At 44.0% G+C, this 23,443-nt stretch overlaps 1 protein-coding gene across 2 annotated transcripts; it reads right to left on the reverse strand.

Annotated features, from left to right (window-relative positions):
- Positions 1-429: 429 nt before the first annotated feature.
- LOC134353166 (lysozyme g-like) lies at positions 430-23,184 on the reverse strand. Of its 2 annotated transcripts, none has more exons than XM_063061149.1 (6): positions 23,095-23,184; positions 20,499-20,602; positions 17,961-18,047; positions 16,266-16,462; positions 6,283-6,421; positions 430-706 (listed from the first exon to the last, which is right to left on the reverse strand). In XM_063061149.1, the coding sequence occupies exons 2-6, from the start codon at positions 20,503-20,505 to the stop codon at positions 573-575; spliced, it is 564 nt and encodes a 187-aa protein (XP_062917219.1). In that variant the 5' UTR covers positions 20,506-20,602; positions 23,095-23,184; the 3' UTR covers positions 430-572. The 2 variants fall into 2 exon arrangements, with proteins under 2 accessions (XP_062917219.1, XP_062917217.1); XM_063061147.1 differs by having other exon boundaries at positions 23,101-23,177.
- Positions 23,185-23,443: the final 259 nt, after the last annotated feature.

Genomic DNA, 23,443 nt, shown 5'->3' on the forward strand with positions numbered 1-23,443 from the left:
TGGAGATGCTGCATTTAATTCCCTCATCCAAGTCATTAATATATATTGTAAACAACTGGGGTCCCAGCACTGAGCCTTGCGGTACCCCACTAGTCACCGCCTGCCATTCTGAAAAGGTCCCGCTTATTCCCACTCTTTGCTTCCTGTCTGCTAACCAATTCTCCACCCACACCAATACCTTACCCCCAATACCGTGTCCTTTAAATTTGCACACTAATCTCCTATGTGGGACCTTGTCAAAAGCCTTTTGAAAATCCAAATATACCACATCCACTGGTTCTCCCCTATCCACTCATCATTTCCCCATCTTTTACTCCCTATGAAGGGTCTTAACCCAAAAAGTCAACTGTTCACTTCCTTCTACTAATTCTGGCCAAACCACTGAGCTCCTCCAACTTTGTGTTGCAACATTAAGAAACTTTCAAGATATCCATATAATTGTTTATTCTCTTGCAATCATTTTGTCAATAGTCTCCATGGCAGTAATGTGATAAAAACCAGAATCGACATTTCTCAAATTGCAGTAATTTAAGGTCAATTATGAGACAGAATGCAGATATTAGAATAGTTGATCAAAAGCCCTTTTTCTTCAGCCACTGGGCACGTGCAATCACATCATTAGAGTAGTCTCGGCCTGTTGTAGAAGCATCCACATTTTGGTAGTTACGGACATTATCTGGACCCATGTTGTAAGCAGCAAGGGCACCTGTCGTAAAGAGACAACTGTTATAACACCCATTAACAAGCACCTTTTGTATAGCATTGTTAGCCTAGACACTACCAAGACATATTTACAGAATATTATTAGCCAAATAAGCTGATATTAGGGCAGATGACAAAAAGTAGCAAAGTTCAGAATACATTAAAGTGTACAATAGCCAGTCTTGTGATTTAGCTCTTGCAGGCAACCAGCCACAAAACAAAGAAACCCTACAGCAACCATGAAAAAGACTGTCAAATATCCAATGTTCAGGAAAAATAGAAGTGCAAACAATAAAAATATGTAACTTTCATCAGTGAAGTTCACAAAAGTAGGCCCACAGTCACAAAGCCAGTCACAGCCAATCCAGGAGCCTGTTAGTTACAGGCCACTGCCTCAGTTCAGTTCAGAGGCGAATAAGTCTCATGCAGTGAGCTTAACACCAGCCCTGACACACAACCTTTGCAATCTAGCCTGGTGCTTAAACTGGTTATTCCATGCTCTTAGATCTGGGCCCTGCAGCCTTCATATACTCTCGCCCGTACCCGACTTTTCCAATTCTGCCCAACACTGAAATCGATCAAACAGTACGAGAAAAGGTGCAATTAATGTAGTTAATATTTCTTTTTGTTGACAAAAAGTTGTTGTGCTTCACCAGTGCCATCTAAAACCATAAGACTTTGATCTAGGTACACCAAACATCCAGGCTATGCTTGCTTCTCACTGCTACAATCGGGCAGAGGTACAGCAGAACTGGTATGTCAAAGATGCTCACAAATTTCTGTAGATATTGCGGAGAGAATTCTAACTGGTTGCATCACCATCTGGAAGGGAGGGGTCATTGCACAAGGTGAGAGGAAGCTACAGGAAGTTGTAAACTTTGTCAGCTCCATCATGTATACAAGCCTACCCAGGATCTAGGACACCTTCAAAAGGCAATTCCAAGCCAAAATAGCCAGCTGTGGCAATCAATTCCACTAAGTTCAAAGTAAAATTTATCAAAGTACATACATGCCACCACATACAACTCAGATTTTTTCCCACTGCAGGCATACTTAGCAAATCTACAGAGCAGCAACTGTAAATGGCGATGAATAATGAGCATGAAATAACAAGACAAGAGTCCTTAAATGAGTGTAACTATCCCCTTTTGTTCAAGAGTTTGATGGTTGAGGGTTGGTAACTATTCTTGAACAAGGAATTGAAAGTCCGGAGGCTCTTGTACCTTCTACCCGATGGCAGCAGCAAGAACATGGTCTTGATGGTGAAGATCTGATTAATGCTGCTTTTCCGGCAATGTTTTACATAGATGTGCTCAATGGTTTGGAGGTTTTCCCCCACAATGTACTGGACAAATCTTCTACCTTTTGTAGGATTTTTCACTCAAAGGCATTGGTGTTCCCATATCAGGCTGTAATGCAGCCAGTCAGCACACTTTCCACAACACATCTATAGAGGTTTGCCAATAATTTTGTGGCAACAATCACGTGGATTCAGTTCCACAGACAAGTTCTTTAGCATAAACTAGTTCATTGACTCACAGCAAATCTATAGCCAATCCTCTGCCTCCCACAACCACTTTGTCCTAATCTCTGAAGCTCCCCCCCACCCCATCCCGCCAAGTCTCTGCCTTAATGCAGATAGAAAGACAGCCAAGTGATCTGATTTACTACAATGCATTCTGTGTGGAATGGTAGACATTCCTCATCTTGGTACAGCAGTGGTCTATTAGGTTAGCACCTGTGGTGCTACAGGTTATGGTGTATGCTGATGGTAATTGGGCAGGGTTTTCTTCAAACAAGTCTGATTGAAGTCCCTGACTGATTTAAAATTATTTGGAGACTGCATCATGTGGTATCTCAAGTGCTTGATTATAGTCAGTCACCGACAGTACATATATTGCTGTCAGGATTATGGAGAATTCTCCAGGTGAATAGAAGATTGCATTTGACCTTTAGGTGTTCAAGGTTTTAGGAAGCACCACCAAGAGTTTATCATGAAACACACAGCTCCACCTTTTGCCTTTTCTGAAACAGCAGTTTGCTCAATTCTGTGAATCATGTAGTGTTCAGGTCTGATTGCTGTATCGAGTATCCTGGGAGAAAGCCAAGTCTCAAACATAGAACACAACAATCTCTTATTTCCCTTCAATGCAGCATTCTTGTTCTCAGGTCCTCAATTTTGAGGATGGCACCAGCAAATACAACCAACAGTGACGTTCTTCAGGCAGTTCATCAAAATACTTTGTGCTTCTTTTATATGATTCTAGTACTAACCTGAATCTTAGTATTAAGATTCTAGTGCAGGTGCGTTTGCAACCCATGCTTTACATTTTGATCGTGTAGTTCTGGCGCTTTGCTATCTGAGGGAGTTTGAGATTTGGAACAAGTGCGCGGCCTGGAGGCCAAGATATGCAAGCCTGTGATCGACTCCATTTCTCACCGATTAAAGTGCCAAGCAAGATTGAAATTGAGACGAGAGAAGCAGCTCAACACTCGCCACCTGCATTTGACCAATCTCGTCTCCACTGCTGCCAGAGGAAGGTGCTGGAATCTTGGGTCTTGGGCAAGGTTTGACTGGCACAGTTTGGGGATTGGGCTCATTTTAGAGGACTCTGCACTTCAGTTTATATGCAATTCTGGTCATTCTTTTTTGCTATTTTGCACAATTTTGAGTGAGGCGGACTGGCTCTGAAGCCTATAGTCAATGAACAGCTGAAATGAACTAAATTGTTCTTAGACTGTTTCAAGGTTTCTGTAGTTTGATGTTTAATATTCTGTGTTCCTCCCCCCCAACTTTATTTTCCCTATTTGCACAATTTGTATATTTGAATAGTTTCATGGCTGTCTGCGGGAAGACGAGTCTCAGGGTTTTATACAGCATACATAACTGAATTTGTTATCAAAGTGTACAATACTTTGAATCTTTGTTCTATAGCAACTGCATGTTTACTATCAGCTGGTGGGTAGATGAGGCCTCATTCCTGTGCGTTTCAGCCTGGCTTGGGGTCCTCCACTTCACTTCCAGCCATGGCAATGAACCTTCACCTGCTTAAAGATGCCCTACCTGTTTGCTCTGCAGAACATCACCATGGTTCATTGGTGTCATCTTGGCAATAAATTAATTAGTCAGCATTGGCAAGTGGTTTGTGCACACAACAGGTTTAATGGCCAGTGACAATGCTAAGGGGATGATGAGGCTTTAAAGAATTGGTCAGACTGCACTTGGAGTATTGAGCAGCTTGAGTTCCTTACCTACAAAATGGAGTGGCATTGGAAAGTCCAGAGGAGGCTCATGGGAATGATTTCAGGAATGAAAGGGTTAATGTATGAGGAGCTTTTGATGGTTCTGAGCCTGTACTCGCTGAACGGTGGGGGTGGGGGAGAAATCTCATTGAAACCTATCAACTATTGAAAGGCTCAGATAGAAAGGCTGTGGAGAGGATGTTTCCTGTAGCAGGGGAGTCCAAGACCAGAGGGAACAGTCTCAGAATAGAGGAATGTCCATATAGAACAGAGATATTGGGGGGGGGGGTGGGGGGAGAGAGAAGATTCTTTAGTCAATTCTTGGCTGTGGAGGCCAAGGTCACTGGATAGCTTTAAAGCAGAGTTTGATAGTTTGATTAGTCAGGGAATCAAAGGTTAAAGGGAGGAGGCAAGAAAATGGGGTTGTGATTGATGATAAATCAGCCATGATGGGATGGTGGAGCACACTCAAAGGGCTGAATGGTTTAATACTGCTCCTGTCCTATGTTACAAAGGTATTCTGATGGGCAACACTGCAGTTTCTCCGGCATTCAACATACTAAACAGTGAAAGATTAAAGAGGGCACCATGGTAGTGTAGCAGAGCGGATAGTCTAACACTGTTACTGCTTGGCGCATTCTGAAGGTTGGATTTCAATTCCAGGCTCATCCGCAAGTACATTTTGAGTCACGTGGGTTTCCTCTGGGTGCTCTGGTTTCCTCCCAGGGTTCAGAGATGTGGTCAACATAAATTGCCTTGAGATTAGGCTAGTGTTAGTGTTAGATAGGTTGGTTGCTGGACAGCATGTCCTGTTGGAATGGAAAGACCTGTTCTGCACTGCATCTAGAAACAGAAAACCTACAGCACAATACAGGCCCTTCGGCCCACAAGGCTGTGCTGAACATCTCCTTACCTTAGAAATTACCTCAGGTTACCCTTAGCCCTCTATTTTTCTAAGCTCCAAGTACCTATCCAGGAGTTTCTTAAAAGATCCGATCTTTTCTTCCTCCACCACCATCACCGGCAGACCATTTCATGCACTCACCACTCTGCATGAAAAAAAAACTTACCCCTGACATCTCCTCTGTATCTGCTTACAAGCACTTTAAAACTGTGCCCTCTCATGCTAGCCATTTCAGCCCTGGGAAAAAGCCTCTGACTATCCACACAATAAATGCCTCTCATCTTGTACACCTCTATCAGGTCACCTCTCATGCTCTGTCACTCCAAGGAGAAGAGGACAAGTTCACTCAGCTTATTCTCATAAGGCATGCTCCCCAATCCAAGCAACATCCTTGTAAACAACACATATCAAAGTTGCTGGTGAATGCAGCAGTCTAGGCAGCATCTCTAGAAAGAGGTACAGTTGACGTTTCAGGCCGAGACCAGTCGTCAGGACTAACTGAAGGAAGAGCTAGTAAGAAATTTGAAAGTGGGAGGGGGAGGGGGAGATCCAAAATGATAGGAGGGGGAGGGATGGAGCCAAGAGCTGGACAGTTGAATGGCAAAAGGGATATGAGAGGGTCATGGGAGAGGAGGCCCAGGGAGAAGGAAAAAGGGGAGGGTGGAAAACCCAGAGGATAATACACATATTCTTTCTCTCTCTTCTCTTGCTCCCTCTGTCCCTCTGTCTATACCCCCTGCCCATTCTCTGGGTTTTTCCCCCCCTCCCCCTTTTCCTTCTCCCTGGGCATCCTGTCTGATGATCCTCTCATATCCCTTTTGCCAATCACCTGTCCAGCTCTTGGCTCCATCCCTCCCCCTCCTGTCTTCTCCTATCCTTTCTGATCTCCCCCTCCCCCTTTCAAATCTCTTACTAACTCTTCTTTCAGTTAGTCCTGACGAAGGGTCTCAGCCCGAAACGTCGACTGTACCTCTTCCTAGAGATGCTGCCTGGCCTGCTGCGTTCACCAGCAACTTTGATGTGTGTTGCTTGAATTTCCAGCATCTGCAGATTTCCTCGTGTTAACATCCTTCTAAATCTCCTCTGCAAGCTCTATGGCTTCCACATCTTTCCTGTAGTGACGCAACCAGAACTGAGTACCGTACTCCAAGTGGGGTCTGACCAGGGTCCTATACAGCTGCAACATTACCTCTCAGCTCTTAAACTCAATCCCATGGTTGATGAAGGCCAATGCACTGCATGCCTTCTTAACCAGAGTCAACCTGCATCGCAGCTTTCAGCGTCCTATGGACTCAGACCCCAAGATCATTCTGATCCTCCACACTGCCAAGAGTCTTACCATTAATACTATATTCTGTCATGATATTTGACCCAATAGTATATTCTGCCATCATATCTCTAAATAAAAATTAATAAGAAAAAAAGAGCCAAACCTTTAAGCTGCTGCTCTTTAGTCCAGCTTGGAAACTTTTGTTTTATGCGTCCAATCATATCTACCAGTATACCTGTTCCTTGCTTAAGATGTTCTACGCTGTCGAAAGAGCCACGCGGTGAATGCCAGCGTTTGTCAACCTGGAATAGAAATGACATTTGTTTACCAGCGATTAGGAGGCCCTTCATTGCCATGACTTACATTAAAATAAGATAAAAGTATAGGGAATTTTAATATTGATTGTAATGATGCCATTATCGACAACCTTTTCTCAACTCTCCATGCGATATCAGGTCTTATCCAGTAGAGCACACTAAAGGAAAATCTGTATTTATCCACACCCTTCAGTAAAACAACAATACACCCAGTGACCAGTTTATTAGCTACCTCTTATTTCTAATAAATTGGCCACTGACTGTATGCACGTGGGCTGCTGCTGCAGACCATCCACCTCAAGGTTTGATGTGTTGTGCTTTCAGAGATGCTCTTGTGTTGTTACACAGCAGCAACTTTATACATAAAAGCAAGCAGACATGGTCAAAAGGTTCAGTCTTTGTTCAGACCAAATATCAGAATGGGGGAAGAAATGTGATTTTAAGTGACTGGGATAATCATTGGTGCCAGATGAGGAGATTTGTATATTTCAGAAACTGCTGACCTCCTGGGGTTTTCATGCACAACAGTATCTAGAGTTTACAGAGAATGTGCAAGGATCAAAAAATCCAGTGAGTGGTAGTTCTGTAGGTATTTGCATTAACGAGCAGGTTTACTAAATGAAGTGGCCACTGAGTGCATGCTGGTAACCTACACTAAGCTCCCACAAATATTTTGAAGGTGCTTGGATAAAATGCTTTTGTGTTGATTGGAGTTTAAAAGTTAGCATCTTGAAGGCCTGGGTTTATTTAAATGGTGGAATGGGAACTCTTTCAGGTTGTATAACTAATTATTACACATCTTAAATTGCCCATGAACTGAATGTTTTATTGGAACAGAAGAGGAAAAGGCCTTTTGGCCCATTATGTTGGTGCCAAACTGACCAAATCACTCCCAGCTGTGTCAAAAGAACCTCTTAACATCACTATCATATCTGCTCCACTACCCCCAGCAGTCCTTTCCACACACCTAACACAAAAAAAACTTTGTCCTCAGACTTTAAAATGCACATTCTCCAGTGTTTGACATTTCAGCCCTGGGAGAAAGATTAATTGTCCACCCCTATCGATACCTCAGTTTTATGGACTTATCAGATCTTTTCGCCAGCCTCCACCACTTCAGAGGACAAGCTACCTTTGTCCAACATCTCGTGAGACCACACTTGGAGTATTGTGAGCAGTTTTGGGCTCCTTATTTTAGAAAGGAAATACTGATATTGGAGAGGGTTCAGAGAAGATTCACGAGAATGATTCCAGGAATGAAAGGATTACCATATGAGGAATGTTTGGCAGCTCTTGGGCTGTACTCCTTGGAGTTCAGGAGAATGGCCGGGGGGGGGGTGGATCTCAGAAACATTCCGAATGTTAAATGCCTGAACATATTAAATATGACAGTTATTTCCCATGGTAGGGGAGTCTGGGATAAGAGGGTGCAACTTCAGGATTGAGGGACGCCCATTTAGAACTGAGATGCGGAGAAGTCAGAGGGTGGTAAATCTGTGGAATTTGTTGCCACGAGTGGCTATGGAGGCCAAGTCATTGGGTGTATTTAAGGCAGAGATAGATAGGTTCTTGATTAGCCAGGGCATCAAAGGGTATGGGGAGAAGGTAGGGGAGTGGGGATGACTGGAGGAATTGGATCAGCCCATGATTGAATGGCACAGCAGACTCAATGGGCCAAATGGCCTACTTCTGCTCCTACATCTTATGGTCTTAAGTACAGCACTTAGGCTGCTTACAGTGACAAGTGCTAGGAGGGAGGATAGAGGAGAGAGATGGTCAAGGAAATCACAGAGGGAGCAATCCCTGTGGAAAATGTAGAGGGGTGATAGGATCCCTTTGGAGATGGCAAAGGTTGCAGAGGGTAACGTGGAGGCTGATGGGGTGGTAGGGAAGGACAAGAGGAATTCTATCACTGTTAAAGAGTTGAATATCAGCTTCAGATTTATCACATACATATTGAAGCTATGAAATAGGTCACTTGCTTTAACTACTAACAGAAACTTGGATGTGCTGAGGGGCAGCCCACAAGAAAACATAACATGCCCACCACGTTCAGCAGGACAGGAACAATGTTTCAATAAGATCCTCCTTCATTCAGCAAGTACAGGCCCAGAGCCATCAAATGCTCCTCATACATTAACCCTTTCGTTCCCAGAATCATTCCCATGAACCTCCTCTGGACACTGTCTAATGCCAGCACATGCTTTCTTTGGAAAGGGGACCAAAACTGCTCATAACGGGAGATCTGACCTTTGCCTTATAAAGCCTCAGCATCACATCCTTGCCTTTATATTCTAGTCCTCTTGAATGCCAAGATTGCATTTGCCTTCCTCACCACTGACTCAACCTGTGGGTTACCCTTCAGTTGCAGTACTGATTTTTGGCAATAGATGACAATGTTGATCCACATGTATGCATTTCTGTGACTGGAAGTCTGGAGGGTGAAGTTGAATGCAATACATAGCGGTTGTGCTTCTGAAACTTACAGCAGAAACCTCAACTTACTGGATATAATTCTGCTGTGAGATGAGGTGAAAGACGAAAAATATCAGGTAAAGTTGAGAGTCCACGTGAGGAGGAGCACAAGGATCAACCTTGAGGAAGGCTTTTTAGGGATTTGGATATACAGATCTAAAATTCTTTGAAAGTATCATTGTAGGTAGGTGAGGTCAGAGAGATTTTGGTACATGGGCCTTCATAAATCAGCATATTGAGTACAATAGTAGGGATCTTATGTTGAAGTAGTACAAGACATTGAGGATAAATTTGGAGTATTGTGTGCAGTTCTGGTCATCCATCCACAGGAAAGATATCAATAAGGGTAGAGAGAAAATTTACATGTTACTAGGACTTCAGGGACCGAGTTATATGGAATGGTTGAATAGCTTAGGAATTTATTCCCAGGGCATCGGAAAGTGAAGAGTCATCTTAGAGGTATTCAAAATTATGATGGGTATAGATAGGATAAAGTCAAATGTTTCACCTTTCACCCTTAACCTATTGACCTCTAGTTGCAATCAATCTCAGTGGAAGGAGGCTGCTTAAGGTGAGCATGACGGGGAGTTTCTTCACTCAGAGGGCGGTGAGGATGAAATGAGCTGCCAGTGGAAGTGGTACATGTGGTTTCAATTGCACCATTTAAGAGAAGTTTGGATAAGTACGTGGATGGGAGGTATTCGAGCTGCAAAATTGCAGTTGATGGGACTAAGAACAACAATGTAGTATGAACTAGGTGGGCTGAAGGGCCTGTTTCTGTGCTGTAGCATTCTATGACAATTTTAAAGGAACAGAAAGAAGGGACATGAGCACAATTATGGAAAACAGAGCAGTCTACCCAAAGGAGAATTCAGTATTCATTTTTGGTTGCCAAGTGCCAGACATAAGTCGAGATGTTGTCCCTCTGCTTACGTTGGGTCTTGCTAATGGTAGTAGAGACCACAGACAGACAGGCTGGATCAGGAGCAACATTCAGAATTAAAGTGTCATGCAACGAGAAGCTGAGAATCACCCCTGTGAACAGAGTGCAAGCATGCCACAAAACAGTCACCTAATGTGTGTTTGGTTTCTCCAATGTGAATACCACCTTGAACACCAAATTCTATAGACCATATTAACATGGGAAATGAATTGCTGCTTTATCAGGAATGATTGGTTGGGCACAGGATGTTGGGAAAGGATGCGAGAACAGAATGGAGTTTCTTCTCCTCTCGTTGGATGAAGATGCTATGGAGGACAGTGATGGACAGTAGCTTTCTGCTACTGAGGACAAGGTATCTCAGGAAAGTGGCTTTCATCCATCAATTACACCACCATCCAGGTCATGTCATGAAACAGAGTTACAAGAGCTGTCTGGATGCATAGCAACTTGGCAAGGCAACTGCTCTGCATTGAACTGCTAGAAACTGCAAAGAATTGTGGAACCAGCCTCCTCTTAATGGACTCTGCTGCCTCACTAAAGTAACTGGCATAATCAAAGATACCACCCACCCAAAAGGCTCGAGAACAGCTTCTATCCCATTGTTACCAGACTCTGAATGGGGCTCTTAGCAATAAAGTGGACTTAACCACATAAAATAGGGGCAATAGTAATATAGCATTTAGCATAATCCCATTATAGTGCCAGCAACCTGGGCTTAATTCCACCACTGTAAAGAATTTGTACATTCCCCCTGTGATCGCATGGCTTTCCTTTGGGTGTTCCTGTTTCCATCCACATTTCAAAGATATACAGGTTAATAGGTAACATGGGTATAACTGGGTAGCCTGGACTTGTTGGGCCAGAAGGATCAGTTACCATACTGTGTCTCCAAATAAAATCTACCTCATCATAATCTTGCATTTTACCTGTACTGTACTTTCTGTAGCTTTTACACTTTATTCTGCATTGTTATTCTTCTACCTCAATACACTAATGATTTGATGGTATGAACAGTATGAAAGACAAGCTGTCCATTGTATCTGGTAACACAAGTCAATAATAATCTAATATTTTTCTCAGTCCCACACTGCTGATTTTGCACACATGCAAATTATGTACAATTTGTTAATATGTCAGAATCAGTTTATTATCAATGGCATGCTGTGAAATTTGTTTTGTGGCAGCAGTACAGTCCAGAAAAATTACTACTTTATAATAAGGAATATACAAATTAGCGTGATTTATATCAGCTTGTCGGTCTTGCAATGTGTTGTGCTGTTGCTGCAAAGTCAATTCTCATGGCTTATCTACCCTATGACATAAATTACACATACCTATGATAAGTAAGCTTGAATTTACCTGCCTGTTCTATTCCTAATTACAACATTAGACTTTGTTTTCCTTTTAGATCACAAGATATAGGAGCACAAGTGGCCCATCTAGTCTGCTCCATCATTTTATCATGGTTGATCCATTTTTCCTCTGCTACAATCTCCTGCCTTCTCCCCATATCCCTTCATACCCTGACTCATCAAGAATCTATCAACCTCTGCCTTAAATGTATCCAATGACTTGGCCTCCACGGCCACCTGTGACAACAAATTCCACAGATTCACCACTCACTGGCAGAAGAAATTCCTCATCTGTTCAGAATGGACATCCCTCCATTCTGAGGCTGTCCTCTGATCTTAGACACTCCCACCATAGGAAACATCCTCTCCAAATCTACTCTATCAAGGTCTTTCACCATTCAATAAGTTTCAAATCAGGTCACCTCTCATTCTTCTGAATTCCAGTGAGTACATCTTCAGGTCCAAACATTCCCCATATGATAAGCCTTTCCACCCTAGAATCACTTTTGTGAGCCTCCTTTGAACCCCCTCCAATTTCAGCACATTCTTTGTTAGACAAGGGGCCCCAAAACTGCTCACAGTATGCCATGAGAACTCACCAGCACCTGATACAAAGCCTCAGCATTACATCCTTGCTTTAGACTCTAGTTGAAATGCAAAGAATCAGGCCCTAGTCTGTGTAGAGTACCCCCACCCCACCAACATTTTCACAAGTCCTATCCTAAACACTTTAAAAATTCCCCTCATTCCCATTAATCACCAGAATTGATCAATTATGTATTTCTCAGCCCATCACCCCTACTGCAGCAGACTACTGAGAGCAACTCACCGGAATCCAGTCCTGGATTCAAATTGTCCCCCAGTGTAGCCCATCTTCAAACATCCTTCCTCTCCCAGGGATGTCACCTGGAGCGTCTGTAGCTCTAGGTTTTTAAAACCAGGATAGGGTTGCTAGCCTCATGCCCAACCCTCCTTTCACAGCCAGCTAGGGGACCATCCATGGTGAAGCTATATTATGTACAAACCAGGGCAATTTACAGCTGCCTATTAACCCACTGACCTGGATGACTATGGGACATGGGAGGAAAAACCTGGGCAGCATAGATGCACACACCAGGACTACAGCTTGGCATTCAATACCATCATCCCCTCATCCCCTCAGAATGAATCATTAACCTTCAGGACCTTGGCCTCAATACCCCTTGTGCAATTGGATCCTCGATTTCTTCACTTGCAGATCCCAGAGAGTTTGGGTTGGCCACAACATCTCTACAATCTTCATCAGCTCAGAGCACTACTAGGCTGTGTGCTTAGCCCCTTGCTCTATACCTATGACTGTGTGACTAATTACAGCTATGAAGCCATACTTAAGTTTTCTGATGACACCACTGTTGTAGGCCAAGTCAAGGTGTTGACGAATCAGCATATAGGAGGGAGATTGAAAATCTGGCTGAGTGGTGCCAGGACAACAGCCTCTCATTCAATGTCAGCTGATTATTGACTCCAGGAGGATGAAAACAGATGCATGAAGCAACTCTCAGGATCAGGTGTGGAGAGGGTCAGCAACTTTAAATTTCTCAGTTATTATTTTGGAAGACCTGTCCTGGGAGCAGCAGACAAGTACAACAATGAAGAAAGTATGGCAGCAGCTCTACTTCCTTTGGTATTTGCAAAGATTCAGCACGACATCCAACATTTTGACAAACCTGCAGAAGTGCTGACTGTCTGCATCACAGCCTGGTATGGCAATACTGTACCAGTGCCCTTGAATAAAACAATAAATAAATCCTATAAATAGTGGATACGGTCCAGTCATCCTGGGAGAAGCCCTCCCCACCATTGAGCACACCTGCATGAAGAGTTGTCACAGGAAAGCAGCATCCATCATCAGGGAACCCCACCACCTAGGACATGTTTTTCTCACTGCTGCCATCAGGAAGGTGATACAGAAGCAGTTATTACCTCTCAAACTCAGACTCTTGGACTAAGGGGATAACTTCACTTGCCCCATCATCAAAATGCTCCCACAACCTATGGACTCGTTTTCAAGGACTCCATCTTGCTCTCAACATTTATTGCTTTTTTATTTGTTACTTTTCTTTTGGTATTTGCACAGTTTGTCATCATTTGTGCACAGGTTGAATGCCCAAGTTGATGTGATCTTACACTGATTTTATTATGGTTGTTCTGTTATGAAATTATGGTGTATGACTGCAAGAAAATGAACCTCAGGCTTGTACTTGGTGGTGGACATGTACCTTGGTAATGAATTTACTTTGAACTGAAACTGCACTACACAGGGGTAACCCTCATTGTAGTATGGCCAGAACTGCAGGATGCACATCCTGATGGACTGTTTACTGTTGCCCAAGATTTTAACCATGTGAACCTTAAGTCAGTGCACCCCAAATTCCATCAGTATTGTGGACTTTGCAACGAGAGGGGAGAACATGTCGGACCTTGTTTACACAAATATTCCCGACGCGTACCAGGCGGACCCCCACCTCAGTTACTCAGACTACATCTCTGTTATGCTAATCCCAGCATACAGACCACTCGTCAGGTGCTCCAGACCAGTTCAGTAGCAGGTGAAAACCTGGCCAGCAGGAGCCATCCCTGCTCTTCAAGACTGATTTGAGCACACTGACTGGCACATATTCAGGGAGATTGCAACCAATGGCAACTCTACCAACTTAGAGGAATACACGGCATCGGTGACTAGCTACATCAGCAAGTGCATCGATGACATTGCTGTGTCCAAGACCATCACTACACGCGCTAAACAGAAGCCATGGATGACCGCGGAGGTGCGTGCGCTGCTGAGGACCCGTGACTCCGCCTTCAGAGCAGGTGACAAGGCAGACCTAACAACAGCGAGGGCCAAACTGTCCCGGGCCATCAGAGAGGCAAAGCGTGTACACGCCCGGTGAATCCACAGCCACTTCCAGGACAGCGACAACACACGGCGCATGTGGAAGGGCATTCAGGACATCAGCAACTACAAGACAACACCACCTGCCTGTGCTGGTGATACCTCCCTCCCAGATGCGTTGAACAATTTCTACGCTCGTTTTGAGGCGGAAAATGACATGGTGGTGAGGAAGACCAACCCTCCTCCAAGTGACCAGGTGCTATGTCTTACCCGGGCCAATGCGAGGAGAACCCTGTGCAGGGTCAACCCACAGAAGGCTGCTGGACCAGACAATATTCCTGGCAGAGTGCTCAGGATGTGCAGACCAGCTAGCAGAGATTCTCACTGACATCTTCAACATCTCCCTGAGCAGTGCCATCATTCCTATGTGCTTCAAGGCCGCCACCATCGTCCCTGTGCTGAAGAAGTCTTCAGTGTCCAGCCTCAATGACTACCGTCCCGTCGCACTCACATCCATCATCATGAAGTGTTTCAAGAGGCTCATCATGAGGCACATCAAGACCCTGCTGCCCCCCCTCACTGGACCCCCTGCAGCTCACATATCATCACAACTGTTCAACAGATGACACCATTGCCATCACCCTCCACCTGGCCCCAGCCCACCTGGACAAAAAAAAAAAGACACGTACGTTCGAATGCTGTTCATAGACTTCAGTTCAGCATTCAACACAATCATTCCTCAGAAACTGATTGGAAAGCTGAGCCTACTGGGCCTGAACACCTCCCTCTACAACTGGATCCTAGACTTCCTGACTGGGAGACCTCAGTCAGTCCAGATTGGAAGCAGCATCTCCAACACCATCACACTGAGCACAGGGCCCCCCAGGGCTGTGTGCTCAGTCCACTGATGTTCACTCTGCTGACCCACGACTGTGCTGCAACACACAGCTCGAAACACATCATCAAATTCGCCGATACACGATCGTGGTGGGTCTCATCAGTAAGAACGATGAGTCAGCATACAGAGGAGGTGCAGCGGCTAACAGACTGGTGCAGAGCCAACAACCTGTCTCTGAATGTGAACGAACCAAAAGGGACCAGATGGGACCAGCAACAACCCATGACCATAAAGCACAATTTTGTTGTAATTTATAGTTTATGTAATGCATTATACTGTTGCTGAAAAACAGCCTTTTACCTTTCCCAACCACCAGACTTCACCCATCACCTTCGAGCTATCCTTCATCCCTTCACTCCCTCCCACCTTTTTATTCTGGCATCCTCCCCTGTCCTGAAGGGGGGGGGGGGTCTCATACCAAAATGTTGACTGCTTGTAATCTTCCATAGACACTGACCCACCGAGTTTCTCCAGGATTTTGTATGTGTTGCCCTAGATTTCCAGCATCTGCAGGACTTCTTTTTAAGACTTTTGCACAGTACCATAATGTGAAATTTTAGCCACACATATATAGCTATGGTGCCCAAGGCTTTTGCACAGTACTGTATTAATTTTGTGCATTGCATTGTACTGCTTCCACTAAATAAAACATTTCATGACATACATGAGTAATGATAAACCTGATTCTGTTATGGGTCTCTATTGTGGACTGGCAATGGGAAAGGGGACAGGGAGAGAGTAATCATGGTTGGGAAAAGGGGAAAAGAGTGAAGTGAGTGGGAAGCACCAGAGAGACATACTGTAATGATCAATAAACCAATTGTTTGGAATCAAATGACTTTTCCTGGTGTCTCAGGGCTGGGTGTATCTGTATCTGCACTGTTTCCCTCCCCAGCCCTCCATTGCCACCTATCCCACACCCCTCCTGTGGTGCTCCAGCACCACCATTCCCAGCATTCTTTGCTCCCACCAGATTTACAAATTTGCTCTACTCCATGTTGGCAAATACAGTTTTGTACAAAAGTCTTAGGCACCCAGGCCACGTACAGGATGTGGCTAAGACTCTAGTACAGTACTGCATGTCAGTGATATTAAACCCAGTCATGATTCTCTGTGTCAACGGCTCTACTAGCTGTACCACTGCTGCCCTGTTACCGTCCTAGTCTGCACCAAGGGGAAAGATTTCTGTTGAACTAGGAAACTTGATCCTACCTGCATGAGACCAAATGCATTCCCATGGTCACCCCAGCCATTTACCAAGGCTGTTGAACTAGGAAACTTGATCCTACCTGCATGAGACCAAATGCATTCCCATGGTCACCCCAGCCATTTACCAAGGCTGCGCCTACTCGAGATTCACGGGATGCGATAGCACCAATGAGGGCTGGATCGATTTGGTATTCATTGGCAGCTTGGTACATCGAAGACTTGTAATTATTTGCCCGCTGAAAATCAGTCTCCATCAGCTTGTGAGAAGCTGCAATACCTGTAGACAGAAGCAAACCAAGTTATTTTATTTTACTTGATGTCTCCAAGACGTAGCAATGGAATAAAGCAGAAGAAATTAGCAGGCAAGAAAGTGTCTGTAGAAAGTGCAAACAAATTCTGCCCATCTTGGACTACAAGGCACAGGAGCAGAATTAGGCCATTCGGCCCACTGAGTCTGTTCCACATGTCCAGCTTTTATATCAGGACTTCAGCATTAGCAATTTAGCAATTTTGAGAACCTTCTGTTACTCAAATGCTTTATAAAATGCATCTTTCCATTCTGTAATTTCATGTTTGGAAGTCCCCGGTATTTCACTGTACATACTCTATGTGGACGTTGCTTGAAATTGGTGGATTCTGGTTTAGTTTGATCTTGCCTGGTCCAGCTACCACTTCAATTCCATCCCTTTCAATATCCAAACTTTGCCCAGAGATCTTCCTCTTATATTTGTCCACATTTGGAGAATAGGAGTGGAGGATCCTCTGTTCCCTCGCACAGAATGGGAAGTGGTTACTGTCACACCACAAGTACAATGTGGCTACATCTTACCATGTTGAGAAATCAAAAGGGACACGTTTGAAGCTCTGCCATTGATAGACATATAGAAGTTGAAGGACACAAACGAACCGGTTTACTTTGTGTTGCTATTACTGATTCTGACTTTTTCCTGTTACATTTTAATTGTGTGATTTCACTTGCCCAAATTGTGCTCAATTCTGGTTGCCTCACTACAGGAAAAATGTGGAAACCATAGAAAGGATATAGAGGAGATTTACAAGCATATTGCCTGGTTCGGGGAGCATACCTTATGAGAATAGGTTGAGTGAACTCAGCCTTTTCTCCTTGGAGTGATGCAGGATGAGAGGTGACCTGATAGTGGTGTACAAGATAATGAGAGGCATTGATAGTGTGGATAGTCAGAGGCTTTTTCCTAGGGCTGAAATGGCTAGCATGAGAGGGCATAGTTTTAAGGTGCTTGGAAGTAGGTACAGAGGAGATGTCAGGGGTACGTTTTTTTTAAATATATAAATGCAGAGAGCGTTGAGTGCATGGAATGGGCTGCCAGCAGCGGTGGTGGTGGAGGTGGAAACGTTAGTCTTTTAAGAGACTCTTGGATGGCTACATGGAGCTTAGAAAAATAGAGGGCTATGGGTAAAGCCTAGGTAGTTCCAAGGTAGGGACATGTTCGGCACAGCTTTGTGGGCTGAAGGGCTTGTACTGTGCTGTAGGTTTTCTATGTTTCTAAATTCTGTCCTGCCTGGAGTTTGAACTCAGGACTAGATTTGCCAGGGATATGGACAAATAGTCTGTCAATTTAATGTCATTGCTTGTGTCGCCACACAGGTGCTAGGGGATTGTAAACATAGATAACATCTACTAGTGACCTGAAGCTTTAGGAGATTGCTCTAGAACATTCTCACATATATACCACCACAAGAGTTTGCAGATAAACAAACAGCATGGAAATTTATCAAGGCTTACTCTCATCACTTACCACCGTACCCCAGTCTGTCCTGGTTTGCAGTTGCCTGGGAAGCTCCTGATGTGTCAACCCTTGTAATATCGCCATACTTAGAAAATCCTGGTAAAACACAGCAAGTTACTCAAGTAAAAATACAATGTAGAAAGAGTTTGACCTCATCTGGGGTCAGTTGGCACAAACCAGATTGTATTCGATATTATGGAGCCATTTTCTGGTTAGGTTTAGGTTTTAGAGATGGTGCAAATGAACCTCATGATTCATAGGAAATTAAAAAGCACTGTTTTGCCAACAATTGGAAAGGAAAATGCAAAAGGAATTAATCAGCATCACTGGGTTACTTCATGACAGTCTGTGTAGAATTGTCACTATTCATCAGTTTTGAGCCCCTCATCTTAGAAAGGATGTGCTCAAACTGGAAAGAGGTCAAACTAGGTTCACAAAAATGATTCCAGAATTGAATAGTTTGCCATAAAGAAAAACCTTAGGATGTGTATTCTCCTGAATTCAGAAGAGGGGGTGACCTCATTGAACTCTATCAAATGGTGAAAGGTCTTGATAGAGTGGATATGGAAAGGAAATTTACTGTGGTGGGAGAGTCTAAGACCAGAGGACAGTCTCAGAATAGTTACATCAAGACCACAAGAAACATGACCAGCATGGGCTTTCTTCCTAGGTTTTACCTTTTCTATTCTTTGACTATTCATTGAGGGTCAGAGAAACCTAGCGAGTCTGCACACAGGCATTCAGTTGTGTAAATTCATATGCTTGTGAACTGAGTGAATGAAGGTACTTGTCAGTAAATATAGATTCTCTGTGCCTAACTGATCACTGAGGGTTAATACTTCAGGGTTAAGCCTTGTTTAAAAAAATAATTTTAGTTATTCATCGAAATACAGCACAGAATAGGCTCTTCCAGCCCTTCAAGCTAGACTGCCCACCATCCCCCTACTTAATTCTAAACTATTCACGGGATAATTTACAATGACCAATTCACCTGTCAACTGGTACACTCTTCAACTGTGGGAGGAAACAGGAACACCCAGAAGAAACTCACATTCACAGGAAGAACATACAAACTCCTGATAGGCAGTGGCAGGAATTGAACTCGAGTTGCCTGTACTGGCTCTGTAATAACATTACGCTAACCACGACACTACTGTACCAAATTCCACAGCCCTTTCTCAACTTTAGAAGAGAACCGGATGGATTACAGGGCTTTAGCTCAGAGAGGGAGCATCAGGATTGGCAGAAGACCGAGGTGCTGTGGAGCTGAGGAAGAAACAAGTGCTGGCGTTGGGTTACCAATTGATTGTACAGGGTTGCCAAAAAAAAAAATGAACATCCACTAATCTGTCAGATTTAGAACACAAGCACTATAACAATGTTACAAAATTAAATTCATGAAATTATGAAGTGTACAGCAGAACCAGGTTTAAACAGAAGGGATTCTGCAGTTGCTGGAAATCCAGAGGAATACAAAGTGGGGTACCACGGTATCATAGCAGTCCATGCAAAACTATTACAGCACCAGCAACCAAGGTTCAATCCCACCACTGTCTGCAAGCAGTTCGTATGTTCTCCCCATGACCATGTGGGTTTCTTCACAGTGCAAAGACGTATTAGTTAGTAGGTTAATTGGTCATTGCAAGTCACTCTGTGACTAGGCTAGGGTTAATTGATGGGTTGCTGGGCATGTGGCTCAATGGGCCAGAAGAACTTATTTGCGTTGTACAAGGCCATAGGTATAGGAGCAGAATTAGGCCATTTGGCCCATCGAGTCTGCTCCACCATTTCATCATGTCTGATCCATTTCCCCCTCAGCCCCAATCTCCTACCTTCTCCCCATATCACTTCACACCCCAACTTGTCAAGAACCTGTCAACCTCTGCTTTAAATATACCCAATGACTTGCCCCCCCCGCCCCCCCCCGCCCCAGCTGCTGCCTGCGTCAAAACTATGCATTTACTCTGGCTGAAGAAATTCCTTCTCATCACCATTCCATATGTACAAATAAAATAAAAATAAACTGCTGGAGGAACTGAGCAGATCAAATGGCATCTAGAGGAATAAACTGTCAATGTTTCAGGCCGAGACTCTTTCAGGTTTACTTCTGTCCATAGCTGCTGCCTACTGGGCCATGTTTCTCCAGCATTTTTGTGTGCGTTGTTCAAGTGCTTTGCACTCCATCCTCCTATTTCCCTGCATCTAACAAACTAGTTCTGTACACCTGTTTCAATTTACGATACCAAGATAGAAAATGGGAGCACCATGGTAGCACAACAATGCTATTAGAGTTTGGGGCATCAGAGTTCCGAGTTCAATTCCAGTGCCATCTGCAAGAAGTTTGTATGTTTTCCATAAGCACGTGGGTTTCCTCTGGGTGCCCGTTTCCTCCCGCAATCCAAGATGTACCTGTTAGTAGGTTAATTAGTCATTGTAAATTGTCCTGTGATTAGACTAGGGTTAAGTAGATGGGCTGTTGTGCAGTTCAGCTGAATAGGCCTGTTTATGCTGCAACTCAAAATACAAATCATAGAAATAGGAGCTTACCTGACATGATGCTGTTGCTGGTAGCTACAAAAGGTCGAATGAAGTTCTGATAAAGTGTTGATGGGAACTTTACGAGCTCACACAGAAACGTGGGGTAATTATATCTAATGTAAATGACAAGATCATGGTGACAAGTTATATACATGATAATAAAATCATTTCTGCTGCCAAATGTCAAACTTTGCCAAGCCTGTTTTGTCAAATGTTGGTAATCATCCTCCTTAGTATTTTCAAAAGTTTGCAATGAACAGCTTCTGATCCAGAGACCTTGCAGTTACTACATTTTAATTTGTTTTATTAGTTAAAAACTAACTACTCCAGAGAAAATTTCAGTTCCATAATATACAAATATAGAAGATTGAAAGAGTACAGAGAAAATTTACAAGGGTGTTGTCAGCTCGAGGGCCTAAGCTATAGGGAAGGATGAATGGGCTAGGACTTTATTCCTTAGAACATGGAAGATTGAGGGGAGATTTGATAGAGGTATTAAAAAAAATTATCAGGGATATTTTGATAGTGTAAATGCAAGCAGACTTTTCCACTGAGGTTGAGCAAAACTAGAATTAAAGGCCATGGCTTAAGGGTGAAAGGTGAAATATTTAGGGGAACATGAGGAAACATCTTTACTCAGAGGGTGATGAGAGTGTGGAACAAACTGCCAGCAGAAGTGTTGGATGTGGGTTTGATTTTAATGTTTAAGAGAAGTTTAGATAAGTACATAAATGGGACTAGTATGGAGAGCTATGGTCCAGGTGCCAGTCAATAGGACTAGGCAGATAACAGTACAGCCCAGACTAGATGGGCTGAAGAATCTGATTTTGTGCTGTAGTAGTCCATGACTCTGCATGAATATGCTTTTTGACTTTGTGACAGCCCTCATTCTGACTGATGATAGAGTTGTTTCTTATTCTCTTCTAAAAAAGGAATAGAGTTCAAAGAAATCTGGGTGTTCTAGAGCACAAACCCCAGCTTAGCAGCCTGGTCAATCATGGAGCCAGGAGAAAGAACCTTCAGCCCAACTTATCCATGCAAAACAAAATGCCCAACAATAGTTACAGAGAGACACGACAGCCTCTAGCTATTCACCCTTGGCTCTGAGATGATTTACAAACACTCAGACATCCTGTCAGAGCTGCAGCAGCAGGAAATGCCTCCTCACAGATTAACTCAGGCCTCCTGCCAATATGATCCCACCCATCCTTGCTGAACCTCAAACTGGTCACAGTGCTACAAACCATAGACACTGGGAGTTTCCCTGGTCTTCCACATCCTGCAGGAACAGCACACCATTGTTTTTACTGCCATTTCCTGTCATGGTCCGGTCCGTGATGTCCGCATTCTGGTTCACGGTCTGGTCCATCGGCCCTTGCTCCAGGTTTTCCTGTCTACCCTGTTTCTGCTCCTGTTGAGCCCTAATTGAGGCAGCTGATTCTCGTTGGGGCTGGCTGCAGAAATACCTCCAGAGACCAGGGTGTGGCTGCTGGATTGTTCTTGTCCTTACTCCTTGTATCCCTTCCCCTGCTTTCTGTTTCCTCGCCTGAAGCCCAGCCCAGCCCAGCCCAGCCCAGCCTTGTCTTGCCAGTAACTCTCACCTTGCCTGAAGTCTTGTCTTAGAGCCATCCTGTATCTAGCTCCCTTCCTGTCCCTTGCCTCTGCCAGGTAAGCTAGGCTGTATTGCCATTACCCTGCGGTTGGTTCTGTCCCTTCCTGTCCCTTGCCTCCATCAGGTAAGCCAGGCCGTATTGCCGTCACCCTGCATTTGGTTCTGTCCCTTCCTGTCCCTTGCCTCAGTCAGGTGGAGATCCGTGCCATGCCCAGGAGGAGCTTCAAGACCCCAAGCTTCGAACCTCGCCCCAAGCCAATCTTTAAGACCCCAAGTCTCAAGCCTCTGGTCTCCAGCCTCACCTCAAGCCTGCCAGCTAAGTCACATCCTTGCCTAGTTCTGGGGTCCTTGTCCAGTCTCTAGCTCGGAATCCAAGCTCAGGCTCTTAGCTCTCTTGTCTAGTCCTATTCTGGGTTCCCAGTTTTCGTGTCCATGTCCTAGTCCTGTCCCTAGTTCTTCAGTGTCTGTCTTGCACTTGGGTCCGTTCCCAGCCACCTCCTTATGACATTTCCACCACACTAAAGATCTCTTAAAGGCTAGCTTTGTTTGTCATATGTACATTGAAATATCAAAACATACAGCAAAGTGTATTATTTGCATTTCATCTGAGGATAGTGCTAGGAACAGCCTCACCATGTCTCCAGAACCAACATAGCATGTCCAACTTAGTCTATCTAACACATAAACCTTTGGAAGCTAGAGTACCTGGTGGAAAGCCAATCAGAGAGAATGTACAAACTCCCTACAAACACAGCTAGAATCACATTCCAATTGGTGATCACAGGCACTCCAAACACTACACCACTCAACGAGTAAAGTTCACAATATCTGCTCTGAACAACACTAAATTAAACCAGTTGTCTTCTGCCTATATACATCCCATTCCATGCAGACTCATGCATCTGACAGCCTCTTAAACAACATTATCATATTTGCTTCCACTGTTTCCCTCAGCAGCCCATTCTAAAGTTAGAAAAGACCAAACAATCTTACCCATACCTCTGCCTCCAGAGTGAAGCCTCACAAGCCGAACTCTAAACTCTTACCAGTCACACTGACACACAATAAGAAACAAGCTGCCCTGCTTTCCTTTTATTGGCTGATGTACCCTGCAATTAGCCAATCAGAAATACACCCTCAGCTGTTTACATTTTGAAACTCTTGGTTTAAAGTTTAAGGGGTGGGATGTCTGTAAAGCAGTAAAGTGAAACTGAAAGTGGATTTCCAGTAAGTTGAATCTTAACTGCTGCTCTTAAGAGAGATGTGGCTTGTATTAGCTTCTGTTTCAAAATTCTAGTAGGAGAGTGCTTACTACAGACTTGTATTGTCAAGAAAAATTAAC

The sequence above is a fragment of the Mobula hypostoma genome, chromosome 10 (assembly GCF_963921235.1).
Source record: "Mobula hypostoma chromosome 10, sMobHyp1.1, whole genome shotgun sequence".
NCBI classification, from domain to species: Eukaryota; Metazoa; Chordata; class Chondrichthyes; order Myliobatiformes; family Myliobatidae; genus Mobula; species Mobula hypostoma.